The sequence below is a fragment of the Sparassis crispa genome, assembly GCF_003851025.1.
Source record: "Sparassis crispa DNA, contig_000000F, whole genome shotgun sequence".
Classification (NCBI taxonomy): domain Eukaryota; kingdom Fungi; phylum Basidiomycota; class Agaricomycetes; order Polyporales; family Sparassidaceae; genus Sparassis; species Sparassis crispa.
The window spans coordinates 2918510-2943317 of NW_020939747.1; the positions used below are offsets into that span (position 1 = coordinate 2918510).

General features: G+C 52.8%; 12 protein-coding genes across 12 annotated transcripts; 8 read left to right on the forward strand and 4 right to left on the reverse strand.

Moving 5' to 3' along the window:
• Nucleotides 1-262: 262 nt before the first annotated feature.
• SCP_0110820 (Protein phosphatase PP2A regulatory subunit A) lies at nt 263-2540 on the forward strand (the record flags this gene model as incomplete). Its single annotated transcript, XM_027753311.1, has 9 exons — nt 263-289; nt 358-654; nt 738-986; nt 1045-1281; nt 1334-1448; nt 1505-1750; nt 1814-2151; nt 2211-2478; nt 2536-2540. The coding sequence occupies 9 exons, from the start codon at nt 263-265 to the stop codon at nt 2538-2540; spliced, it is 1782 nt and encodes a 593-aa protein (XP_027609112.1).
• A 1041-nt stretch (nt 2541-3581) lies between these two features.
• SCP_0110830 (Protein priA) lies at nt 3582-4355 on the forward strand (the record flags this gene model as incomplete). Its single annotated transcript, XM_027753312.1, has 3 exons — nt 3582-3679; nt 3738-4234; nt 4294-4355. 3 exons carry the CDS (start codon nt 3582-3584, stop codon nt 4353-4355), a joined length of 657 nt encoding a protein of 218 aa, XP_027609113.1.
• A 674-nt stretch (nt 4356-5029) lies between these two features.
• Nucleotides 5030-5920, forward strand: SCP_0110840 (predicted protein; the record flags this gene model as incomplete). Its single annotated transcript, XM_027753313.1, has 3 exons — nt 5030-5363; nt 5418-5687; nt 5748-5920. The coding sequence occupies 3 exons, from the start codon at nt 5030-5032 to the stop codon at nt 5918-5920; spliced, it is 777 nt and encodes a 258-aa protein (XP_027609114.1).
• A 457-nt stretch (nt 5921-6377) lies between these two features.
• Nucleotides 6378-7175, reverse strand: SCP_0110850 (hypothetical protein; the record flags this gene model as incomplete). The annotated part of the gene is made up of 5 exons (XM_027753314.1): nt 6378-6474; nt 6527-6653; nt 6719-6769; nt 6823-7078; nt 7137-7175. 5 exons carry the CDS (start codon nt 7173-7175, stop codon nt 6378-6380), a joined length of 570 nt encoding a protein of 189 aa, XP_027609115.1.
• Nucleotides 7176-7410: 235 nt separating this feature from the next.
• Nucleotides 7411-8110, forward strand: SCP_0110860 (40S ribosomal protein; the record flags this gene model as incomplete). The annotated part of the gene is made up of 4 exons (XM_027753315.1): nt 7411-7413; nt 7579-7863; nt 7926-7997; nt 8054-8110. The coding sequence occupies 4 exons, from the start codon at nt 7411-7413 to the stop codon at nt 8108-8110; spliced, it is 417 nt and encodes a 138-aa protein (XP_027609116.1).
• Nucleotides 8111-8446: 336 nt separating this feature from the next.
• SCP_0110870 (Actin-2) lies at nt 8447-10046 on the reverse strand (the record flags this gene model as incomplete). The annotated part of the gene is made up of 9 exons (XM_027753316.1): nt 8447-8512; nt 8564-8703; nt 8752-8926; nt 8980-9169; nt 9217-9339; nt 9402-9526; nt 9583-9781; nt 9870-9934; nt 9993-10046. The coding sequence occupies 9 exons, from the start codon at nt 10044-10046 to the stop codon at nt 8447-8449; spliced, it is 1137 nt and encodes a 378-aa protein (XP_027609117.1).
• A 271-nt stretch (nt 10047-10317) lies between these two features.
• Nucleotides 10318-10997, forward strand: SCP_0110880 (hypothetical protein; the record flags this gene model as incomplete). The annotated part of the gene is made up of 4 exons (XM_027753317.1): nt 10318-10372; nt 10423-10614; nt 10670-10818; nt 10869-10997. 4 exons carry the CDS (start codon nt 10318-10320, stop codon nt 10995-10997), a joined length of 525 nt encoding a protein of 174 aa, XP_027609118.1.
• Nucleotides 10998-11176: 179 nt separating this feature from the next.
• Nucleotides 11177-14740, forward strand: SCP_0110890 (hypothetical protein; the record flags this gene model as incomplete). The annotated part of the gene is made up of 14 exons (XM_027753318.1): nt 11177-11233; nt 11303-11381; nt 11446-12086; nt 12138-12344; nt 12400-12465; nt 12513-12625; nt 12684-12834; nt 12886-12999; nt 13054-13219; nt 13275-13348; nt 13402-13577; nt 13626-13814; nt 13865-14067; nt 14127-14740. The coding sequence occupies 14 exons, from the start codon at nt 11177-11179 to the stop codon at nt 14738-14740; spliced, it is 2850 nt and encodes a 949-aa protein (XP_027609119.1).
• Nucleotides 14741-14837: 97 nt separating this feature from the next.
• SCP_0110900 (Zinc/cadmium resistance protein) lies at nt 14838-16726 on the reverse strand (the record flags this gene model as incomplete). The annotated part of the gene is made up of 9 exons (XM_027753319.1): nt 14838-14860; nt 14920-14995; nt 15055-15350; nt 15418-16047; nt 16107-16187; nt 16246-16393; nt 16453-16492; nt 16547-16598; nt 16654-16726. The coding sequence occupies 9 exons, from the start codon at nt 16724-16726 to the stop codon at nt 14838-14840; spliced, it is 1419 nt and encodes a 472-aa protein (XP_027609120.1).
• A 1067-nt stretch (nt 16727-17793) lies between these two features.
• On the forward strand, nt 17794-19362 carry SCP_0110910 (Eukaryotic translation initiation factor 3 subunit H; the record flags this gene model as incomplete). The annotated part of the gene is made up of 5 exons (XM_027753320.1): nt 17794-17961; nt 18202-18361; nt 18436-18606; nt 18673-18803; nt 18865-19362. The coding sequence occupies 5 exons, from the start codon at nt 17794-17796 to the stop codon at nt 19360-19362; spliced, it is 1128 nt and encodes a 375-aa protein (XP_027609121.1).
• A 693-nt stretch (nt 19363-20055) lies between these two features.
• SCP_0110920 (hypothetical protein) lies at nt 20056-21108 on the forward strand (the record flags this gene model as incomplete). Its single annotated transcript, XM_027753321.1, has 4 exons — nt 20056-20632; nt 20690-20786; nt 20843-20904; nt 20963-21108. The coding sequence occupies 4 exons, from the start codon at nt 20056-20058 to the stop codon at nt 21106-21108; spliced, it is 882 nt and encodes a 293-aa protein (XP_027609122.1).
• Nucleotides 21109-21507: 399 nt separating this feature from the next.
• SCP_0110930 (hypothetical protein) lies at nt 21508-24586 on the reverse strand (the record flags this gene model as incomplete). Its single annotated transcript, XM_027753322.1, has 15 exons — nt 21508-21571; nt 21631-21851; nt 21910-21969; nt 22031-22168; nt 22232-22648; nt 22706-22819; nt 22870-23034; nt 23092-23526; nt 23574-23626; nt 23682-23913; nt 23964-24026; nt 24077-24180; nt 24230-24355; nt 24410-24482; nt 24539-24586. 15 exons carry the CDS (start codon nt 24584-24586, stop codon nt 21508-21510), a joined length of 2313 nt encoding a protein of 770 aa, XP_027609123.1.
• Nucleotides 24587-24808: the final 222 nt, after the last annotated feature.

Sequence of the window (24808 nt, forward strand, 5' to 3'; positions counted from 1 at the left end):
AGGTAGCTGACAGAAATATTGGATGTGGCTGTATGCAATGCTAGTGATGGGTACGACGCGATTCAGACAACTTTCCCAACGCGGTCATCATCCACTAGAGTATAGTTTCTCCTCCACTCGACATCTACATTTTCCTCCAGTTAGAGGCACCCACTTCTTCAATCGGATTTGATTACCCATCGACTGTGGTTTGTTGTGCCCTACATTTCTCTTGCTTTCGTATTGTTGATCTGTGGCGCCGCGTTTATCGACTCAGACCACGATGGATCCAGGATTCTCGGTAGACGATGCATGTGTTTCCATTTACACTCTCGGATGCACTGTCATGTCTTATTTCACTGTCTTTGGATCTGATAGATTGCACCGATCGCCATCCTCATGGACGAGTTGCGTTCTGAGGACGTGCAGCTGCGACTGAACGCCATTCATCGCATCTCAACCATTGCACTGGCCCTAGGCCCAGATCGCGCACGGAACGAGCTCATTCCATTCCTACAGGATTCTGTGGATGATGAAGACGAGGTTTTGTTGGCTCTGGCGGAAGAGCTAGGGAGGAACTTCGAGGAGTACATCGGCGGAAGCGAGTATGCACATTTATTGCTGGGACCTCTGGAAAACTTGTCGGCGGTAGAGGAAACCCTTGTGAGAGACAAGGTGCGCTTTCTCGTGTTCCCAGTCTCATACTCTTGCCGCACCTTCCGTCGCGGGAGCCTTGTCCCTCTAATTGACTTATGCAGGCTACCGAGTCCATCACGAAAGTCTCTGCGGTGCTCAGTCAAGCGCAGATTGAGCAGTTCTACATTCCCCTTGTGCATAGATTGTCGCGCGGCGAATGGTTCACTTCACGGACATCGTCGTGTGCACTGTATGCCCCGGTCTACGACAAGGTCGCACCACCTCTCCAAGACGAGTTGCGCCGCAGTTTTGCGACCCTGGGCAGCGATGATACCCCAATGGTGCGAAGGGCAGCCGCGAAATGGCTTGGTGTACGTTTTTATCCTGGTGCCATGGTATTGTAGTGTGATGTTAACCGATCCTTCGTAGCCCCTAGTGAAGAAGTATTCGAAGCAACATGTTCTGACCGACGGACTTGTGATTTATCGCAGACTACAGTCTGATGACCAAGATTCTGTTCGCCTTCTGACCGTAGAGGATCTAATTGCGATCGCTCAACAACTAACGCCGGCCGAGGTCAAGGACCAGTTGCTGAAGCAGATCAAACAGACCGTGTCCGACAAGAGCTGGCGGGTGCGGTATATGGCGGCCACTCATTTCAATGAGGTTGGTGTTCTCGGCTGTGCCTCGCCATACATTCGGCGCTGATAGTCACTAGCTCGCAGACACCGTGGGCCAAGAACTGGTCCGGGAAGAACTCATAGCACACTACGTTCAGCTTCTGAAAGACAACGAGGCCGAAGTTCGTACTGCAGCCGCCGGCCAGATTCCAGGTCATTGCTAGCTTTGTTGGGCAACAAACAGATGATTGCTGACGATATTCGTTTAGGTTTCGCAAAACTGCTTGAGAAAGAGGTCATCTTGGCGCGTATAGTCCCCTGTGTACGTGACCTCTGTCAGGATACCTCTCAACATGTTCGTGCCGCGCTGGCGAATCAAATCAGTGGCTTGGCTCCCCTGCTCGAGAAGGACGCCACGATAGAGCATCTCTTACCGCTATTCCTTCATCTGCTGAAGGATGAATTCCCTGAGGTGCGCCTGAACATCATCAGCAAACTCGAGCAAGTCAACAGTGGTATGCATGATCAGCATCTTTCTTCCAGTTACCGTTCGCATGAGCTCACCTGTATCAATCTAGTCATCGGGATCGAACTTCTGTCGGAGAGCCTGCTCCCCGCAATAGTAGAATTGGCCGAGGACAAGTCATGGCGAGTCCGACAAGCCATCATCGAGTACATTCCGCTGCTTGCAAATCAGCTCGGCAAGCCTTTCTTCGACGAGCAACTCGGAAACCTCTGCATGTCCTGGCTAGGTGATACGGTGTTCAGTATCAGAGAAGCTGCGACACTAAACTTGAAGAAGCTCACGGAAGTGTTCGGTGTCGAGTGGGCAAAGGTCCAGATTGTACCCAGGGTAGTTGGAATGGGTCAGCATCCCAATTATCTGTACAGGATGACTACTGTCCAAGCGATCTCGGTGAGATTACTGCGATTCTATGGGATCCGCGTGAGCTCATGAGAATCATATCAATGCAGACCATTGCTTCCTCTCTTACTCTTGACATAGTTCGGGGCGAGATCCTTGACACGCTGCTCCAACTATCCGCCGACCCGATTCCAAACATACGTTTCAATGTCGCAAAGGCGTTAGAAGTGCTGGCGACTACCTTTGGCGATACTGCGGAAGGCCGACAGCTTGTGCTACAGAAGATTGTGCCTGTGCTGGAACAGCAGAAAAATGACCAAGATGCTGATGTCAGGTTCTTCGCCGTCCGTGCGCTGCAGAAAGCTCACGAAGTCGCAGGTACGAGTTCGTTCTGTAATTGTGATCCGCCACTTCATACCACTCTATTTGTCACAGCTTGAGCGGATGCGTATATTGCGTTGTTCTGTGCAGGGACCTTCTATACTACAATCCCATTATCCACCTTCTCTTCACGATCGATGTCTCATAGTAAGCCGGGCTTGACGCGCGCGAAGTGTAATGTACAGTTGGACGAAGTGAAATTTTCTAATTTTTTAGACGTTGCCTCCAGCTGCCATTGGTTCTTCTCCCGGCACGCACATTTCTGGTTTGCAACACTTCACTCGCGGCGTCCTTGTTCGGGTTTGACGAAGTTCTCAGAGACGTTCAATATTCCAACGTTATCCCTTCTCTCATATCTGCTTGCCGCACTGATACCTACGCAAGTCCCTTTTCAGCCAGGCAGATATTGCGATTCTCCGTGGGCGGCCGGGCGTCTAGAAAACACCAGTGTCCATTTCCACGTTGCAATTGCCAAGCACCTCGTTTCCAGGTCCGCGGAGATTACATTGGACGTATATTATCCCCCAGAATGCGCCGGCCAAGTCGTATTTGGGCGCAGTCGTACTCTTTTTACCGCCTCTTGACCAACTATCCGACTCTCTGAGAGACAAGACGATATAAGATAGCCAACTCTGGGAACCTGCGGTGCGGGGACGGAGAGCGGCGTCTTAGGCAGAAAGTCATCAGAAGGATACCTCGTAACGGCTCTCAACAGCCGACGGCATTGAAATTTCTAGCGCCCAAAGACGGGGCCCAAATTCCTCGCCGAAAAGCTGGAGGACCGCCCACCTGGAATGCAGCTTGTAACAGTATGAAGAGGGATGATTGCATGCTCATCGGTACGTGCTCGACGTTTCCCTCGTTAGCCTGATCATGATGACCGTCTTTGGCGAAGCTGCTTGGAAGCTGCTGAATGATACGTACACGGGTGATGAAACAACCGCCATCGCGAGAGTAAATCCGCGCCTGGATCGCGTGAGATCCACTCGCGATCACGGTATATAAGGTCGCTTCCGCTTTTTCCGACCTGTTTTCTCACTGCCTCCTCCTTGTTTCGTTCTCTTTCCTCTGTCCTTCCTTTGACCAGACGATCGTTTATCATGGCTCGCTTCTCCTGCCTCCTCCTTGTCGCCGCCATGCTCCCCTTCGTATTTGCTACCGGTGAAAGTTCGTCGGACTGCAACGACGACGAGTTCATGTAAATATTCGTTTATTTTATGCTATCAGCAGCCAGCTCATTGGTTTGCTTCCACAAGGTACGAGGCCAAATCGTGCTGTGTGAAGTACGGCGGTACCCCCAGCCCGCCTACTCCTCCCGCAGGCACCCAGTGCCCCTCGAGCGGCTGGGAATACCACACGGGCAAGCAGTGCTGCGTTCCCCATCAGCCCATCAGCAACCAGCCTCCTCCCCAGTGCAACAACGGTTGGGAGTGGAATGACGGTTCATCCACGTGCTGCCAGTCTGGTGGTTCTTCGCCGGTGTCGTTGTCGCCGCCCAAGCCGTCGGGTAAGAAGAGCTCGCCGGGCAAGTCGCACAAGCGTAACACCATGGCTCGTCGCAACGTGCTCTGCCCCAATCCTTTGGAGGCGTGCCCTATCATGGGCCTTGGTGGACTTACGGGTGACTATGAGTGTTTGGACCCCCAGTCCGAGCTCGAGTCATGCGGTGGATGTGCCTCCACTGGCGCTGGGAAGGACTGCACTGCCATTGCAGGTGTTTGGAACGTTGGTTGTGAGCAAGGCCGTTGCGCAAGTGAGTGCCAATGTTTTCACTGTGATGTACCTTCTACTGACTAGTTACGACCGTGGCAGTCTACACCTGCGCAACGGGTTATAAGCTGGCAGCCGATGGCCAGTCATGCGCTGCATTCTAGTTGAACACAGAGACACGAGAAACATCCTCCTAAATACATCCCCTTCCAGGGAGAAAGTTCGACCCCGATTTCTCCGCTTCACCGCGACATTCTTTTCTCCATCACGTTCGTTATCTACTACTGATTGGATACCCGGCGTTGGACTGTACATTGTTCGGTATAGTTCGCATGCACCCTCTCATGAACTTTTACCGACGTGGCCACTACGTTCAGACTTATTCGCCACTTACCTTACTGACCGCACTTTGGGTCGTTTTCGTTGTTTGGTATGAAGATTCTAATACCATATTTATGTGTGTTTCCAACCCGTTCTGGGGTTTTTAGAAAGTCCGTCGATGATTGACAGTTGGATGGAGTCTGTCACCGGTTTTGATGGAATGTGTTGCCAACTGAGTGGAAGATTTGCGGGTGAACGTGGGGTCCGATTAAGGAAAGATGTTCCCGTCACGTGACCGCGACGCGTCCCATGGAGGGGACCAATCGGGGAGTCCCGAGCGGGGAATAAGGTTCTGTCGCGTCGTAGTTTAAGAACGAGCAGCAATCCAACATGGTGCGTGTCGCGTCTTGCCTCCAACGCTCGTCAACGCCCGCCATCCGCTCTTGGTCTTATCCGATTAATTCTTCTATTCTAGACGCGCTAGTCGCTATTGTTATAGCCATCTAATATCCTCGCCATGCCTTCCGTGATTCGTGCCATCTGCCTGGCGTTTCACGCCTCCGCCGTCGCTTTACTGGCCGGAACCCCCTTCGTCACTACTTCCGTCCTCGGATCACCACTGCCCACCCCCCTCCCTCTCGTCGCGTCTTTTGCCGACTATGTTCAACGTTCAGACCTCGTCGCTCGTCTGCAGGACATGTCCATCCCCGTACACGATTACACCGTCTCCGGCACGAAGCTTGCTACCTCAACCTCGGAGCGCCGCCAAACAGCAGATACCAGTATCCTCGACAACTTGAACCTATTGGGTAACTACTACTCCCAGATAAACGAAAATGCCGCGCAGATGAGTAAGTCTTATGTTTCTCTCGTTAGGTACGACCGTCCTCTGATGAGTAGTGCAGATACCTTGGTTGGTCAATCATCTCAACAAGGCGGGAATGCGGACTACCAACAGCAATGCATATCCACGCTGTCGGCGTTCCACACGAATCTGCTAGGGTTCCAGAGTACTCTCGATGCCCTTGCCGCTGACAAGGGGCTTGAAAACTACGACCAGAACGATGAGCTGGAGACTCTACTGAAGGAGATCGTCAACCCTACGAAGTACACGTTGTCCGATGTCTACGAGCTCGTAGCCAATGACCCCACACTCGGCCCTCTCCTCGGCCCTAGTGCGTTATTTCTCCTCTTTTCTCAGCACCCGGTTCACTAACGGAATGCGCGTCCTACAGTCGTCTACGAAGTCAAGTGCATTCTGGACGAAGTCCTGGATGCGGTGGAGAACCTGACCGATGCCATCATCAACGCCGTCCAGCCTCTTCTCCAAGACCTGATCGGCCAGGCTACTCAAACGGCTTGTGACTCGGGGATCCAGGTTCTTGGCCTTTGCCTAGCGGTGCGGTAGATAGCGGTTCGTGACGCAGGACATTTCATTCCTTCTTTTGTTGTAACGATTTTCATGACATTGTACGACCGTGCACGATGATCACAGGCTGGTCCCTGTATGTGTATCGATAGTTTCTCGCTTCGTTGTGTATCATGATCCTCTGACTTCGTACTACTGCACGCATGGCTAACAATCTATCTTGACAAGTTGAAATCAAACGCCGAACATTGAGTTTGAGATGTGCAGTCAATTTGAATAGCGTCAAGAGTGAATCCATCTGATGCAACGCGAAGAAGACACGTGTGTACCATATACAAGCCCTTGCGCCGGAAGATGTAAAACGACGAGCGTCTTCACGATATTATAGCATTGTCTGTGAGGGTCACTGCGGCATACGACGGACGCAAGCAAGAATATAAGATGACGTCATACCCAAAGATGACGGATACACAATACATGTCGACACCTGAGAATGCTACTCCTCGGATACCCATCTATCTGCGAGAGAACCAATGCCTGGAACCTGGAAACGTGTCAAACCATTCCGCGCTGCATCGATATACGCTCGCCATCTGGGAAGTGTCTTAAATATTCGCTCCAATAAGTGAATAAAGTTGCACTCACGTCATATAAAGCAAGGGCAGAACGATCAGAAGGGTGAGTAGTGTACGAAGGAACGACGGGAATTGCAGGAGCGAGGCGAATATACGGAGCAGGACGAGGGGTGTGGCAAGCAAAGCGGATTGGTATGCTAACGTGGGATTGGGAACGACTCAGCCAGTTCTAAAATATATCTCTTGAATGCATGCGACTCACCATGATAGCGCACATAATCGTTGTGTGTCTCTACGATGAGGAGCAGAAGAGCTGCATATACGGTTACTCACCTTGCACGTCGGCACTGCGTGCAGAATGCTCACCAGATATAGGCCCTAGTAAATAGGCGAAAGCAGCGAGCATGTCCACTCGCAGACCGTACCGCGTCTCCCACATGCTGCTCCCGTTCTCAGCCTCGGCCTCCTCCACTGCGCCAAGGCCGCCTGCCTGCGAGGTGTTGAAAGTAGGTATGCCTCCCGACTGGTAAGACATGGACTGCTGAGAAGACTGTCCGGGGAACCACGGCCGGGAGACAGGCCTTGATGTAGATGTATAGGTGGGGTCATCTGGGGGCGGCGTCTGCGCGCAGTAATGTGACATCTGAACCGACTGAGATGCTGAATGCAATGGAACTTACATAGGGGGCAAATGACGAGGCAAAGTTGGAAGTGCTCATCGGCGCCAGCTATGTTGGAGCGGACAGGAGAGAGTGCAAGAGCATAAATACAATCCAAGGGTTGCAATCCAGCAGCACTGACGTTGGGCGCTATGCACTTGGGCGCTTAGATGATGCAGCCACATCCCGTATTGACATCTGTTTGGAAAGATCCGTCGCTCGCCGCCCACCAAACCGTCCACACGGCCTCCTCGTCGACAAAGGTAACGGAACACTAAAAGCGGGCGTACTGACCATGGTGAGTCTTCATACCAACATGCTGCCAGGTGTCCTACGGAGTCAGTGGGAGCAATGGTGTGGTTGGATTCAGCCAGGAAGGCGTTGGATGGGGGCTTCGAGCAGCGGATGTACACGAAACGCCGATGGGATGCACTAACTCACACTTTCTCCCTCTCGTCTTCAGGCCGACTCAGCAGCACCCATCACTGTTCGCACGCGCAAATTCATCACCAACCGTCTGCTTGCCCGCCGCCAATTCGTTGTAGATGTCCTCCACCCTTCCCGGCCAAATGTCTCCAAGAGTGAGCTCTCGGAGACCCTCGCTACCATGTACAAGGCGGACAAGAACCGCGTTGTCACATTCGGCTTCAGGACACACTTTGGTGGTGGCCGGAGCACTGGTTTCGGTCTGATCTACGACGACGAGGCGACGCAGAGGAAGTTCGAGCCCAAGTACCGGTTAATTCGGGTGCGTCTAGTCTACCAGCAATGTAAATCATACCCTCATAGTGAGTACCACTTTTCATTCAGAGTGGTCTCATGGTAGCACCACCGAAGACGAACAGGAAGCTGCGGAAGGAGCGGAAGAACCGCACGAAGAAGGTACGTGTGCTGTGTCCATCCGTCCATAGCTCAGCCCTCACGTACGACAACACTAGGTCCGCGGCACCAACAAGGCGAAGGCCGCCGAGCCTCCCAAGAAGGGAGGCAAGTAGAGACCATTGTGTATTCATATTGGGGCTCCGTCATCTTTTGCATTGCATATCCGCCTTCATCTTCGCAAAAGCTGTCTCGACTGTATCGTACTGCGTATGCTCCCCTTTCCTTTAGTGCTCATGAACGTTATGTGCATGCGGAATTCACCATTCTTTCACATGTGAGTTGTAGTGCAACTTGCCGGTTTGGGCACGCAATGCAAACCGCGTTGTTCGTCGCAGAAGACTATTAAACGCACCAGAGAGTGTATCCGAATTAAGTGAACACTACATAACGGGTATCATACCGCAAACATGGAATACGCCGCTCGCTGAATAGCCAGGACTGACGATGGATCAAAAACCTAGCTTCTTGTGGATGATGTCTGGATCTTCTTGATACTCCTCTGCTGACACCCACATCTTCGCATTGTCATTAGGCGACGACGCTGATTGATGGTCAGAACGGCTCACCTTCTTAAATGTATTCAGCCCTGCCAGAATGGAGCCGCCGATCCATGTAGAATATTTGCGTTCTGGAGGTGCATAGATCTTGATCTTGACATCCTTCAACGCCAGTCTCTTCACTTCATTGAGCAGACGATCACCGAATCCTGCATATACAGTGAATGACAGTTCAATCATACAATAGACATATTTACCACGGCACAATGTACTGCCTCCGCTGAGCACGATGTTGGAGAAAAGGCTCTTCCGTAAATCCAGATCCACTCGGTTGATAGCATCCACGACAACTTGATGCACTCCAGCATACTCCTGGCCAATTATCTCAGGGTTGAATAGAATTTCGGGCGCGCGGAATCTCTCCGGACCAAGCTGGATGGTGGGGGTCAGCTCGTGGTTCGTTAACCATAAATGATTAGGCTGACTTGTACAGTGTTGCCATCGGGTAATCTGAACTCTTCCACCCGTCCGAGAGAATCCTTCTCTTCCTTCGCAGGACTGACAGCAACGTAACAACACTTCTCCTTGATTGTTCGTACTACTTCTCGCTCGGCCGTTGTATGCAGATGGTGTCCAGCCTTTCGTAGTAGTAGCTGCAAATGATCCGTGACATCTCTGTACTCACGTTAGCGTGGCACAAACAACATTTACATGCAGCGCACCTTCCCGCCACATCTACTCTGCGAATGGCATGCGGCATAGAGAAACCCTCAAATACTGGCACTGCATGTGTCACGCCATCGCCCGAGTCGAGTACAATTCCTGTCGTTCGTCCTGATGAATACCTGTCGCGGTCCAAGTCCATGTAGCTGAGGTTTGCCGCTCCATATTACACGGAATCACTCACAGTGAGAGTACAGCTTGCACAGAGATAAATAGAGCGGGCACATTAAAGGTATCGAAGAAGATCTGGGCAGCGACGTCGCGGTTATGCCGCGGGTTGAGGGGCGCTTCAGTCAGCAGTACTGGGTGCTACAACAGAACGACGATGAGTTCGCGCATAGCATGGGTAACATTGACCCACGCACCTCTTCACTCAGCGTTCCCAGCTCTTCTGCATATACCCAGCTCCATATCCGCTCCATGTCATCCCAGTCAGTGACAATTCCATGTTCCATGGGATATTTAATTTTGAGTAGCCCTCGGAATTCCTGTGCCTTTCTACCAATAAATACGTCACCTTCCAGCGCACCAGCCATGACCCGAATATGTTTCGGCCGTCCCACGCTACACGTCCGAATGAACGATGAAGAGATGGGCGCGTGAGTGAACGGAACATGGGTGCTGTGGGATGGCCCTAACCGTGAAGACGCACAAGGACGGGAAGAAGCATTTGGGGTGGTCCTGCCCAGCAAATCCTGCCTTTATTGTCCCAGATCCCTGCGTTATGAAGACGAAGGAGTCAGCCTGGTAGGAAACGCGACTTTAAAGTACTGACATTGTCGATGACTACCGGTTGATTTGTGAGGACGTCTTCGAACTCGGAAGACATGGTAGGCCACCGGCTGTCTGGTCGCAAAGAGACAGATTAAACCAAACGTTCTACACGTCGACAAAGGTGGAGAGGTCGAGAGCGAACCTACAGAAGGTGGCAGTCAGGAGACGCGTTGCGTGTAGCCGCATACGGTCATTCCACAACCTCGACACCGCCATGTCTTTCGCCCGCTGTCGGTTCTGTGTTCTTCTACTACTGGTCATATCTTTCTCTGTATGTTCTAATCATTTCGCCGTAGTAGGTAAAGGCTAAAATCGTTACGCTGTAGATGTCCGCAAACGCCATCTTGGGACACAAATGGGAAGCTACGGATTTCTGCAAATGTGAGTCGCGGTTCACGTTTCTTCTTCGTGGTGCCGACGGCTGTCTTCAGGTATTTGCTTCGGTTCAAATTATACCATTCTGAACATGCAGATACCTGACAACCCGGCTCAGCCATGTTTATCGTGTACTAAACAATGGTGTCTCAATCAGAATTTGCCAATATGCGCAGGAGCCACTCTAGGAGTTGCTGACCCAGATACAGCGACAGGAAAGGAGGGCGATGTTGAAGCTAGGTGTTTCCGTTCGTATCTATAGCTCTATTCGCTAGGTACGATAACTGAAGACTTTGCATTCAGAGAGGGATTCTCCCAGGGACCAGTTGGTCGTGACCTTGTTCCTGTTGACTGTGTTTGGGCTCCTGCTCGGTGCCGGCATTAAAAGCAGGATGGTGAAAGCAGGCTTTGATACTAACATTCCGTGGAATGCGGGCAAGCGTTGGTGGGAGGTGAGTAGCGCCTGGTCTAAGACATCTTGCATGCTGATCTGCACCGCTAGGCCTGGGCACCGCAGAGATTGCCTGAAGACATGGCCTTGGGAGATCGTTTCCGCGGTCTACTTGGACGTGGAACTCGTAATAGGGGAGAGTATATCGGGATTTCCGATTTCCCTTCTTCACCGCATTGATGTAGATGATATCCTGTCCATTCTCAATGTTCATGGGAGTCACTAGTGTAAATTATTAGCTCAAGTATTATGCGCCGTACTCCGTCGTCATTAGCCTTAACCGTGATGCTGAAGCAGCCCGTGAGCATGTGTGAAGCGCCCAAACGCCTTCTTGGTGCCTTACGTCTCCGTCCAAAAAGATGTCCCTTAGTGAACTGACACGTAATTCCTTTCAGAGTGGTATCCAACCCGCGAAAGTGAGTACCCAGTATATATCAGATTCTGAGTGCCTTCAAGGACCTGGGTTTTGATCCTACAATCGGCAGTGGATCAATCTGTGCAAGCTATTCACATCGAAGAGACAACTCCAACTAACCTCGGAAGCAGTCCAAATGGACCTTGGAAGTTGAGTATCGAGAGCTGCAAAATTTCTCGGTACTGTGGCGACTGAACTCGAAATGAATCACAGACTCTGTGCTATTACTTTTCCGTAGCTATCCCGGCGATCCAGCTTTACAGGCATATCTCAACTGTGCTATCCAAGACCAGATACTGTCACTTCCCATCTTCGTCGTGATGTTTCTTTCTGCAGCTAAATCGCAAGAATTGCACAATACGGCCACTCTGGACATTCTATGTAGAGTTATTCTCGACGCTCATTACGCGTCTGGAAGCCCTCCTATTGGATCAGTTGTCTCATACGCCGAATCCAGCGTTGAGGTCTTAGGTACTGTCCAAGATGCCATGACCTTGCTTAAAACGGCGTATTCCCTCCCTACGACTCCCCTTCACCAACTAACAACCTCCGCATCAGAGCTCCTCATTCTCCTTCTGTCGTGTGTCACGGACGTTTCTCAAATATCCACAGCACAAGCCATGATGTATTTTGCGGAAGCAAGCGAAATGTTGCAAGTGCTACGTCTCTCCTCGGGGGTCAAGCGAGTCCTTGAATCTTTTGCATTGTCTCTCAGTCTGCTCTTGGGGGACGATGCCAAAGTTGCAAGGGAGGCGCAGATGATGCATACGCTACTGGCTCTCAGCAAAGGTGATAGGCAAGGTCCGGGATCGGATACAGATACTATCACTTGTAGCTTGGTATTACATAGCCTGGTACGCAGTTTCTGATATTCGGAATTAGTACTCTAACGCTGTTTTGGTAAGATTTTAAGCAGATCAAGTGAATATGGCTCTGGGGATCCATCGCATGTGGCTGCGATCCTTCTTGGCTTGTTACGATGGTCCTCTTGGACACCAGTCGTATTTTATACCCAACTCCTCTTGTCGGCTTTGACTTGCTTGGCTCAAAACCTCTCTCTTGGTTCGTCAAGTAGATCAGGGCTAATCTGGAGAGCCTTCGTCGTCGGTCGTGTGCGAACACGTTGACTCATGTGAAGTGGCTTACGATCTAACACAATTCTGCTAGCTCCCATTTCTCATGTCGCTGTTCCAACAAGCTGCTGAGCTCGATGGAACAGCAGGAGTTGACTGGGTGGGTCGTCACTTATCCTGTGTGGAATAGTTGCCGACATTACCCAGCGGACAGTACTCCAGTTAGCGCTGCTGTCAGTGCTTCAACATACTGAGCTCCTAGATAAGTGCGACAGCAATTCTCGCCCTGGAAGCGCAGACTCGGGCGAAAGATCTGCGCAGTAAGTAACATGTAATGCTTGATCTATCCTTTCTGACAGTTTATCCCGACTTGCACAGCTCTCGTCTTTTCGTGCTCGAATTTTTTTATCAGCTGCTGGCAGTTGGGCTGATAGACAGCTCCTTCGCTACAACAGTCAGCCCGACACTCCCCAACGAGTTTCACCCAAAGTTGCAATCAGAGGCACAAGACGCAGGATTGGATCTTGCCGTAAGTTTTTTTGCCACGTTGTCAATTCACCGGAATAACGCTTATGATCAGTCTTATTTCGAAGCGAAGTTGTCGGTAGAGGTTGGTGTCGAAGATGCTGTATTCTTGGAAAGAACATGGAAGGATCCAACCAGTCATGCCGCGCTTGCGGAGACAGTGCACAAGGTAAGCTCTTCAACCTTTTCCGCTCGTCGTCGTCTTATCATCGGAAGCCTTCAGCGGTTCACGTCGCCAGCTTCGCTCGATATTGAATCCTTGAGTCACCTTTGCAGGATTCTGAGCGCGAACGAGCCTGCCCTTGACATTCTGTCCCTCCATATCAAGATCCCTCAGCTCGTAACACACGCATTGGCATATGTGGATGATTATGACTTTGAGACGATAGGTCGGTGCAACGGCCAAATTTTTTACGCGACGCTCATTCAACTCCATCTATCCAGGCGATCCGCAGGCTGCAGTCAGCCATCTCGGTGACGTTCTTCTGTTCCTGCAATCTACGATAGTGCGGTTTAACGTATGGACTTTTTTTTCTCGTTGCTATCTGTTGGAGCCTCAGTTAGCTTTCAGCTGTTGTCGGCTCCGTTCGTGCTTGGTGGAAGGGCGTTGTCCCCTGAATTCCTTTTCTCGGCTGCTACCATCTATCGATTAGCAGATTTGAAGGGCGAAGATTTGGGTGCATTCAATGGATGGTTTAAGGCATTGTTCGACATCAACAGTGAAGGCATAGAGGACACCATACTTCGGTACGCACAAGAAGTGTTTGTTTTGAACTCACTCACATTTTGTACTAGGGCAACTCGTCCAAAAACCCTTCTTCGCATCTCTGCCACCTTGTTCTGTCACGCCATCGGCTTATGCTCAGAGCGCAAAATGGACAAGGATGTCCTCAATAGCGGTATATCTTACTTTTTAGGGCCGTTGCTCAACTGGACGCTTCTCGGGATTGTGAAGGCTCTTCTAGCGGAGATCCACCGCAGAAGGTCTGGTAATCATACGTGCACGTCTTGGGCATCACTCACTGTTCCCGCAGATTTATGGCACCTATTCATCTGGAGGTGCTGCAAACCGTCTTGAATTCGCAATCCTGCCCCCCAGTGGTTCGACACTTATCGGCACCTGCCGTACTGAGGCTCTTTCCTTCCGGAACGAAGCTCGGTTTGACACCAACGATAGTCTACGACCCCTCACCCATTCGGCGAGTAGCCCTGCAAGCTCTGGGACTACCCGTTGACGGTCCGTTCTATTTTCCGATGAGGTGCACAACCTGCTTATTATTCGCGCGGCTCAAGCAGATACACAAGACGCCCTGTCGCTGAACACCCACGGCCCAAGCTGGGCAGATCAACCACGCCACGCCGTCCGAGACGCTCTCTCGGCAGCGCGTGCAGGAAAAGCACCATCACTCGACGTCACGAGGTGCCTGGTCTTCACAACGCCCACAAAATTTCTCAACGCACTGTGGGACGAGCTTATGACCGCCGCGACCATCGGCGACGTGGAGGCACCCACACGTGTTGCAACTTTCGTGTTGACCATGCCCCGGTGTCCGCGTTCACCGCCTCTCCTGCCTATCTTCCTGCACGTGGTCCTACCCACCATCGTCGCCTCGGCCGATCACCTCGCGTCGTCCGGGCGCGCCCCGCCGGACCAGACGATCACCATTGAACTTCTGGTGTCGGTGATCTCATCTGCGCTTACGGCCGCTCTCCATCTCGAGTGGGCTCTGGTCACTGTCTGCGGCGAGAAGCGTTTCGTCCTGGGCCAGTCGGTCTCCTATATGGCGCGGAGATTGGCCGGCGATCTGCGGAGGAAGGGGCACGGTGAGACTAGCGCGGCCATTATGCAACGTCTCGTAGAGTCGCAACCCTTCATGGCCAACTTCCCCACCTTCAGCGCTGATTTGTAGAGGGTAGTATTACGGACAGGGTAAATACGATTACAGGTTCCGACGATGCGATTGCGTATAAGCGCAACGAGCACTGATGTAGGTCATAAAGATGTCATTACACGTCAATGGGCGGCGGCGCTAGAGAAGAGAGGCGTGTAAGTTTCTTTTATTTGTGAACACGTGAAGAAGGTGCGTACGACAGCAGGCGTTTTCAGAAGGGTTGCACTCTTGATCTGGGGGACAAAGTATGAGACATGACGTCTCCGCCGATGTCTGTCGAACACACGTTAAGCTCGTTCGCAGCATGGGACGAGTCAAACAACGTGACTAACCTTCAGACGCTCTTCTGGAGGCGAGCCCCTCGAAGGGTGGTATTCTGGCTGAATGGTGCTGGAATGGATGCCATGGTGATGAAGAGCTTTTCTGATGTGCGCGGCGACGGGCATGAAGTCGTGATTCCGCGAGGCCATAACATGCACCGATGCGACGATTTTAGTCTCAGAGAGCTGCCATACATGGAGCTCGTGCAGCGACAAGACGCCGTCGACGGCCAGGATAGCTTCGCGTACTTCGTCTATTGATACCGTGGACGGAACACCCTGAAGGAGAATGAAGGACGTGCTGCGCACTGCACCAAAAAAACCCCGGTCAGAACATCGCGATGGTCAGCATGCGGCGTGCAAGAACGGACGCACCCAGAGGAAGTGCAGAAGAGAAAATGATCACCGTGATGACCAAACTGATCACAGGATCAAAATAATATTTGAACGACCACGACGTCTTCCAGATGACCAGACCTGTAGCGATCACACCCACGTTGCCCAGAGCGTCGCCCAGCACATGGAGGAGTAGAGCACGCATGTTCATCGACCCGTGCGAGTGGCCGTGCGCACCATGGGCGTGGGTGTGCTCTTCATGCAGCGAGTGCGGCGCCGACGCCACCGAGACCGTATCCGATGCTAATAAGGGCGTCGTCTCGTTTGCTGGCCGAGCATCGCCAGACGATGAACCTGCGAGGCTGTCCTCCGCGTCCTCCTCGTCAAGCCTGAAACGGGCGTGCGAACGTGACCGGCTGGTCCGGGAGGGAGACGGCGAGCGCGCCAGTGCGATGTCTTGCGCGGCTGCTACCATCGATGCGCGTGTTGCTGCAGGGTGGCCGTACAATGAGGAGTATGAGTCGGTGCGCGAACGGGGCTCGGGTATCGCTAGTGGTGCTACTCTCGGGGTGCGCTCAGCATCCTCCGTAGAATGAATGCTTGCGGGCTTGGAGACTGGGATACTCTCTTTGCCATGAGAGTGAGGATGCGCATGGCTATGGCCATGTTCTTTGAAAGAACGAGAAAGGGGTGAGGGGCAGAGACATGCATGACAGGGACGGACGCACCATGGAATAAAAACAACCCTACGATGTTCGAGGCGAGACCAAACGATCCCACCAGCACCACCAAACGTGGGTTTGAGACCACTGTATCCAGTCATCGTAATCAGATAGTGCTTGAGTGCCGAAACTGGGGTATACGCGCCTGGAGTGCTGAAGAATCGCTCTACCGCCTCCAGAAATATGGAGAAGCACAACGCAAGCAGGAACACGCCGTTGACCAGAGCGGCTAAAATCTCTGCCCGATGCCAGCCATAAGAGTAACGAGCGTCGATGTGTGTCTGATTGGTGAGCTGTTGGAAGAGATGAGTTGAGCATCCAGATACCGAGAAGACGGTAGATCGTGCGAGACCTTGATAGCATAAAGCGCGACAACCAAGCTCATAACATCACTTTGCAACGTGTCAGAATCGCCTAACTGTAATGAACTGCACGCGGACACTCACTTGAGCATGTGGAAACTGTCAGCAACCAGTGCTAGCGATCCCACAGCATAGCCTGTACAGAGGGGTATCAATGTCGGCGCAGCCTATGAGGGACGTAGCTTGCGTACCGACGATGAGCTCGACAAAGAAGAAGAGGACATCGATGACGAGCAGCAGGATGATGCGAGTCGAGCGATTCATGTCGGACGCATGCAGCAGCTGGTACGAGTTGGTGGAAGAGCTTCGTGGCTGAGCAAGCTGGTGCCACCACAATATTCCCGCTATGACGCGACTAGGTTCAGCTTCCGACTCTGGCCGCTCTCGTCCTCTCTGTTCACCAGAACATCGTGCTCTGTGGCGAGGACCGCATAATAGTATTCTCGCATACATACAATACATGGAAGTATCACCGTGAGTAAGTATGCATTCTCCCACAGCATTCCGGCGCTGAAACACAAAGTATAATACGACAGCGACCGTCAAACTATGGCCATCATTCATCGACATGGTTCCGCGCCCACAGTTCTTCGTCGCCGAGATGAAAATAGACAAACTGGTGCCGCTTTGCCACTTGTGTCAGCCAGCATAGCATTGTGTTTAGCATGCGTCTGCAGTGAGCTCACAGGCACCTCTCTCAGTGCCTCGATCAGGTCGTCGCGCAGACATAGCAACACAGGACAGACCGGCAAATGAGTAAGCAGGTCGATGAGTAAAGCTAACAAGAATGCAAAAACAGAAGCATATCCCGTAGTGGGTCGTCGAGTCAGTCGGGTCCTCATACCGCAACACAGCTAGCGAGAGCCGTCTGCGAAACGCACCCCGATGAATTGTACAAGCACCAATAGATTCCAGTAAAAGACGTTAGCGACTATATGCGTGCATTCATGCTTGTGAGCATTCCCAGCTGCAGCAAGTCAATCTCCGCACCAGCAACCATGCTGGATTTGCTGAACATTGACCGAGAGACAAGCGCATGTTTCCGTCATGACGCAGCCCTAGCAGCAAGAGGTCGTGTCGCCTGAAGTTGCACTCATGACAGGAGAGGAGAGGGGGCTGCAGCACATTAACAAGAACCGAGTACGAACATCATGTGTAGGCTCGGTCATGTGATGTGGACGAGTTGTGACGTGTTTGGCAAGAGCCTTTTCTTTCCAAGGCCTGCATCTCTCGTCTGTCTAATTCCAGCTTCCTTGCTCTCTGTGAGGCTCAGCACCACTCCTGACATCGGTCCTGTCTGGGTCCACGTATCCTCGAAATCGAAATCTAAAATGGCGGCCGTTACATCGATGGCTGCAGCGCTCGCTGCCTCACTGCCTGCGCCTCAGGCAGCACCTGCGCCATTCGCGCCTACATATGAAGCCATACCCGCGTCCATGTCCAAAGCGATTGACATCGAGGCAGAGATCCCCCTGCAGAGCGTGCAGCTCGACGGAATGGTGCGTGCGCTAAAATCTTCCGTCCGGAATGGTGGATGAAATGCCTCCGCGCATACCCTTCCGGGCGTTTGCTCCGAGGGTGCATTCCATTCCCCCCTCGATCCGTTCCTCGCGCTGGGACCGGGGTTTCTCTTCGTGCCTGCCTCCTTCAAACACTTGCTGACTCTGGATTGTCCATGATTGAATCTGGGGTCCGCCGCTTTCTGTGCGATGCATGCATGTGGTGCGCGGTTCCCCTAGGCGGTCTCGAAGATTGTCAAACACTCGCGCGAAGCGCAGGGCTCCACTGCTCATGGACTGCTCCTGGGCCTGGACTTTGATGGTACATTGGAGATCTCCAACTCCTTCCCGCTGCCGCACCACGCGACCGACGACGACGACAAGTCAGCGAAAGGCGTGGGTGAGTCACAAGTCCCGTGTCTCTGAGCATCGGCAAAATTTGACGCGACGATTGGTGCGGTGGGGTCGATGTAGCCCGGTATCAGGCCGCGATGTTGCGTTCGCTGAAGGAAGTCCAGGCCGATGACAGCGTTGTCGGGTTCTACCAAGCGATGGCCCTCGGCTCATTCTTCAGTCAGAATCTAGTGGAGACTCAGGCTTTCCACCAGGATAAGCTGAGACACGGAGGTATCGTGATCGTCCATGGTATGCCCGTTGTATGCCCGCTTTTAACGTGATACGCTCAATTTTTCTTTCTTTCTTCTTTTCAAGACGTGACCCAGACCGCGCGAGGGAACGCGTCTTTCCGGGCGTTCCGCCTTACGAAGGCCTTCCTGGACGCTTACAAGAGGAATAACTTTAGTACGGCAAGGTGGGGCACGCGGAAAAATACTCGAGATCTGGTTGGCTGAATAAAGTCTTAGCCTCATAAACCACCGATTGACTTTCTCCGCAATTCTGGAGGAGGTCCCCTTGAAAATCAGGACAAACGCGCTTCTGAGCTCTTTCCTCGGAGCGCTGTCCGAGTCTACAGTTTCGCCGGTGATGGGCGCCAAGCCATCCGCGGCGTCGTCATCTGCCGCACTACCACCCTCGTTTTCTGCGCTGAATCTGGGGACATCGAGCGTTGCGCGGAATCTGGAGCACATTGTTGACGCTGTGGACAATTACCGGACGGAGGAGGGCAACCTGGCGTATCTGCAGCGGCAGATTACGCGAGAGAAGGCGCGGGCAGAGGCGTACGTCTCGAAGCGGAAGGAGGAGAACGCGACGCGGGTAGCTCAAGGACTTGCGCCACTGCCGGAGGAGGATGTGAGCCGGCTATTCAAAATCCCAGTTGAGCCAAGCCGGTTGGAGAGCCTGTTGGTTCTGGGGAAAATCGACGCGTATGCCAAAAGCTTGGCGGAGACGTCGAGCACGGGATTGGTGAAGATGTACGCTGCGAAGGCTAATTCTGGATGACGAGATTGGCTGTGTGCTGGCTGTACATTACGGTGTGTCAGGTGTATGGATGAGTGGACCGTTTGCACAACCTCGATGCTATAAAATCCTGGAAGCAGGTGTTGCGAGCTCACTTCCGATGAAATGGAGAGTACAGATCGTCCAGTTGGCAGGCGGCACATCTCCAGACTCCCTCCAGACTCACTCCAGACACTCTAAAAACATGTATAAAATTACCAGTTATACCGTACGGGGTATGGAAGCTACGGAAGATGTTTTGTCTATGCCGAAAGGAAGCGGGAAGACGGTGAGCAGCGGGGACAGAGATGCGCATCGGTTGGACAACCGGCCATCAGTACGTTAGAGAACCACGCGGGTTGTAGCATGGATTGACTGTTTGGCAAGGAGCGTTGTGGGCGAGGCGCACGGGGATATGTTTGCGTGGCAGGTGCGAGTGTTGTTAGGCAGCGGAGTTGTGGCGTGGGACGAACCCCGAAAATCATAAAAGTGAATTTCGGGGCTTTGCATGCCTGTTCCTTACGTTCACCTTCTCGACGCTTGCCTCCCTCTTTTCCAGGGTCTCGCCACGACGCTTGAGCTTTGTCTGCACTCTCTCTTTTGCATATATATACCCTCCTTTTCCCCGTCCTTTCTCCCAGACTCTGCTCTCCACCCGAACACTGAACACCGCTCGTTGCAGTCGCCGCAGTCGCCATGTTCTTCAGCAAGTCCTTCGCTCTCCTCGCCCTCGCTCTCTCTGCATCCGCGTTGAGCACGCCCCACATTGCTCGCGACCTGCACCACCACCGCTCCATCGCTCAGCGCGCTCCCATCGCCGAGCCTGCCGCGGTTCCCATTGTCACGCCTCCCCGCAAGCGGTCGAACAAGAAGCGTTGCGTTCCCAACAGCAGCGCTGCCGTTCCTTCCTCGTCTACTGTCCCCAGCAGCTCTGCGGTTGCCTCGTCTTCCGCCGACCCGGTTGTTGCAACCTCTGTCGCTCCGGTCAACGTCGCTCCGAGCCCGCCCATCGCGTATTCTTCGGACCCCGCAGTGGCGTCCAGTTCGGCGGTTGATCCTCCCGCCAGTAGCTCGGTTGATCCTCCCGCCAGCAGCTCGGTTGATCCTCCCGCCAGCAGCTCGGTTGACCCTCCCGCCAGTACTCCGGTTTACACGCCGGCTCCTACCACCTCTCCTACGCCGACTAGCTCCGCTGCTGCTCCGATTCAGACCTCCTCCTCTAGCAATAACGCGGGTTGGCCATTTGCCAGTGGCCAAACCTACACCGGTGATGGTGAGTCTACTCATTAGCTTTCTAACTTCCTCGTCGATGCTAATCGCCGGATCGCAGCCACTTGGTACGAGACCGGCCTTGGTGCTTGCGGTATTACAAACACCGACGCGAACCCCATTGTCGCTGTGTCGGAACTCCTGTTCGACACGTACCCGTAAGCACCGTATCCTTTACTTCGTTCGTGCCGTCGCTGACGCTTCTCACACGCAGTGGTTACACCGGTTCCGACCCGAACAGTAACCCGGTTTGCAACAAGCAGATTGCCGCGTCTTGTACGTGTCTTCTCGTTCTTGCACGCGTCTGTTCTCATCCATTCCATTTTATATACAGACGGTGGCAACACGGTTACTCTTACAGTCACTGACCGGTGCGTGGCCTGTGCCGAGACCAGCCTCGACCTCTCCCCCTCCGCATTCCAGGTGCTTGCCCCCTTGGGCAGCGGTCGTCTCACTGGCATGACCTGGCAGTGGGTTTAAGCACGATTCTTGATCTCGCATACCCCACATATCTTTCATCGCATCTCCACTGTATATTGCCTATATCGCACCTCAACGCCTGGGCGTTCCTGTTGACCCTTTGCTTGCGGAGGGACGATAGGCTAGGAGGATAATCGCGTTGTCTACCGCGCATTGCATCGAGTATGCCTGGTTGCCGGTGTCGGCCGTGCTGTGCTCGGTCTCTATCGTTATTGCAAGGTTTCTTGATGTACTAGATACTAGACGGCATGCAAAATGCAGGCATTACGGGTTATTTGTGTTTTAGTTCTACGGGTTGCATCCAATCAGCTCGCGACAGTCTGTTCAAAACCATCATCCACCGTCAATTGCGATGATTTGAGTGCAACTCGTCGTTATGCATGAGTGAAGAGGACTAGCTCATCCTTGCGATGGAGTGTCAGAGTGCTTGGACCCCGAAATGCAAAAGGATGTAATGCGAGCACTGCACCAACCACAAGGCGCGCGCGTTTGACAGACAAGACAGCTCACCCCCTGACTGACCGCCAATACACCTCTTGCGGCGCCCCGACAACCGCCTCGTCCACAACCGCAGCCAGACCTTCGTCGTCTCCGTCCCGCGTAAGCGTGACCACGGCGTCCAGCGCGAGCCTTCGAAGAGGCGACGACGCGGGCAGCTTGGAGAACGGCCCGGGGAGTTTTCCCCGCGTCGCGTGCGTGATGACGAAATAAGGCACCAGGCGCGAGCGGAGAGAAGAGGCCGTCTGCGAGGGTCATACACGCGATTAGCTCCAGATGGCGGGCGGGCACTCAGAGACGTACTTCTCGCCGCAGCAGGCAGGATTTGCGCTGCACGAGCCGGAGGAGAAACCGCAGGATGGTCTGTTGCGAGGCGACGAAACAGCCGGTTAGCGGCATTGCGTATAATGCTCTGGCGACATACCTCCGTCGTCGCGAGGTTGCCCGCACCGAGTTCCCATAGAGTTCTGGGAAGATGGACGATCCATTCCTCCAGCTTTTTGTCTGTCTCGGGGTCCAAACCCACCCTGAATGCTCCCCGGTACTCCGCCTCTCTCTCAAGCTGGCGATGCAAAAAATCAAATCTCGATAAGGGGATAATAGCATGAAGAGCACGATCACTCACCAAGATCAACCGCGCGAGGAAGTCAATTGTGCGGCGCTTCACCGCAGACGTCGACGAGACTTTGATAGCGTGGTCCACGAGCACGCTGAGCACTGCGCCAGACGCTCCCTCCTCGACCGTGCTGAGCAAGGACCAGATGGTGGGCAGCAGCGCCATGTATGCTGCTGGCGTGATGGGCCGTGGCAGCTGCGCCGTTCCGGAGGGCACATCGCCTCGGAGCAGACCCACGACGTACTCGCTCACACGGGATATTTGTAGAGGAGCCGATGAGACTGAGGCGGCGTGTTTGGGAACTCGTTTGGCTCTGGGACGGCGTGAGCTGGTATGCACCGCGTCGGAGGCATCGGGCGAAGCGAGGACGAGGAACGAGGTGAGTTCGCAGAAGATGAGATTCACGTCTTGGAATGCTTGATCGAGCTGTGTGATTGAACGTTGTCAGGGTGTTGTGTACGAAGATCATGCCAATTTCCTGACCTTAATCTCGCGCTTGGAGGTACCCGACCCACCAACTACAAATGGGAAGTATGGCGAGAAGTATCCCAGGATAATTTTCAATTCTTCCACGGCCATAACGTGCGCGTTTCCAGTCTGGTGAAATTTAGGGGTTGACGTTCACACGTCCACAGAATACGACTTACCCCGGGATCCCGTAAAATTGCACCGTAAAGACTACGGCAAATCTCGCTCACGACCAAAACCATCTGAAGCTCCGTCTCCGTAGGACTGGAGCTTGGGGAGAACACGGCTGGCGCAGAATCCAAGAAAGTGGACACAAGAGTTGGGTGCAGTGTATGCGCCAAATGCTAATCAAAACAAACCGCGATTAACATCACACCACTGGGAAATCCTTCAGAACGCACTGCAGCCTGAACGAATTCGGTTGTTCCCTCTACACTAGGTTGGCCTGCATGCTGGGACTCAGCTTGGAGCTCCGCATGCACATCGGTGAGGTCTTGAAGCGTCCAGCCTGCACCTATCGGGGCAACTGCATACGCAAAATCTCCAGGAAAGTGCTCAAAATGCACTTCAGGGTCGATTTCTTGAGTCCACTGCCTCGACGGACCAAATCCGCGGCGTGAAGAAGAAAATCCGGTTGACAAAGAACATATCGGTTGGAAGACGCTCTCGAAACAGTCGAATGCTACTGACGAGGAGAATGAGGATGACAGATACCATGTCGGCGTCGTTGGAGGGGATGCTGAGGTAGGACTTGACGCAAAGTCTGGCACTCTCAAAGAAGATACTAAGGCATGAGTGAGGAATGAAGACAGAGACTTCAGAACTGCGAGTTTTGACTATGCTTGGCATCAGAGATGCCCAACGTTGATCAAATGAGACCTACTGCTGGTGATAAGACGACGCTTGCGGTAGATGTTGCTTGGACAGGACCTGAATCTGGAGAGACTTGCATCAATGACTCATGGGTTCAATATGAACCGTTAAAACTCACCCCCTCCTTCGCCGAAAGAAGTTCCCGCGTTCAAAATACCGAGGTAACCTTCGAGAACCCTCCTCCCATGGCCTCCACTGCCTCGTTCCCATCCTTCGACTACCACGTCAGGAATATACTCAAGGAAAATATCCAAAAAGCGGATAGCGTCTATACGAATTTCTGGGTAAATGTGTGTCTGCGCGGATGTCGTGAACAATAACAGCACAGGAGAGTGCGGAATTAGGTCTTCCTAACTTATCTTTCAGAATTTTTATTATCCTTATGGTACGTGAGACATACCGGCGGTATTTGACGAAGCAGCCAGCCAAGGAAGGCCAGTAATGTCTTTCGCACGCTTGCATCCTGAAATACCATCAATCCCGGACAACACCATGAACGCGTTTTGAGCTGACCTCATCGCTGATCACTCGCACACAACTGTTGACTAATGCGGTGAGATGTGAACTGAGGAGCTCGCGGTGTGTTTCGAGCAGTTCCCGTAGGCCAAGTAAAGCATCTGCAAACAATCAGTCGCATAACATGAAAAAATGTCATACACAACTTACCCCTACGCGTTCCTGAGTTGTAATGTCTCAACTGTGCAATAAGGTCATCAAACGTCAGTTTCCTCTTGGTTGTAGGTATTTCTACGTCCTTGTCAAGGACGATGCTCTGAGTAGGAAGTGTGATAGCTGCCTTTGCTCTGTCACTTGGGATTGCTCTCAGAGTGTAACTTCAATACTTACAGCGACTCTTGAAAGATGTATCTACAGCGTTACTGGCAACCTGTTTGCCCTTGCCAAGCTTCAGTTTGGCTTTCTGCAGTCATTTCGTGAGCTCAACCTGGTGAGGGAGGAAACAGTATATGGGCATACAGCAAAGTCCGCTGCTTTGTCCTTCTTCTTCTTCGAGCCTTTTGGCATGGCAAAATCGGTAGGTACAAATTGACTTCTGACCAAGGAGTATTGACGAAAGCCCTCTGCCAGAGTGCCAATACTTGCAGTTCGTTGAAGAGATTCGGTATTTTGTAGACGCCGGACCGGCATGGGCCGTGATCAGATCTAATCTCGTGTCGGGCCATATTCGGTGAACAACTTGAATCTTCAGCTTTTCACCACTCTCATAGTTCCTGTTACGCTCCGCGC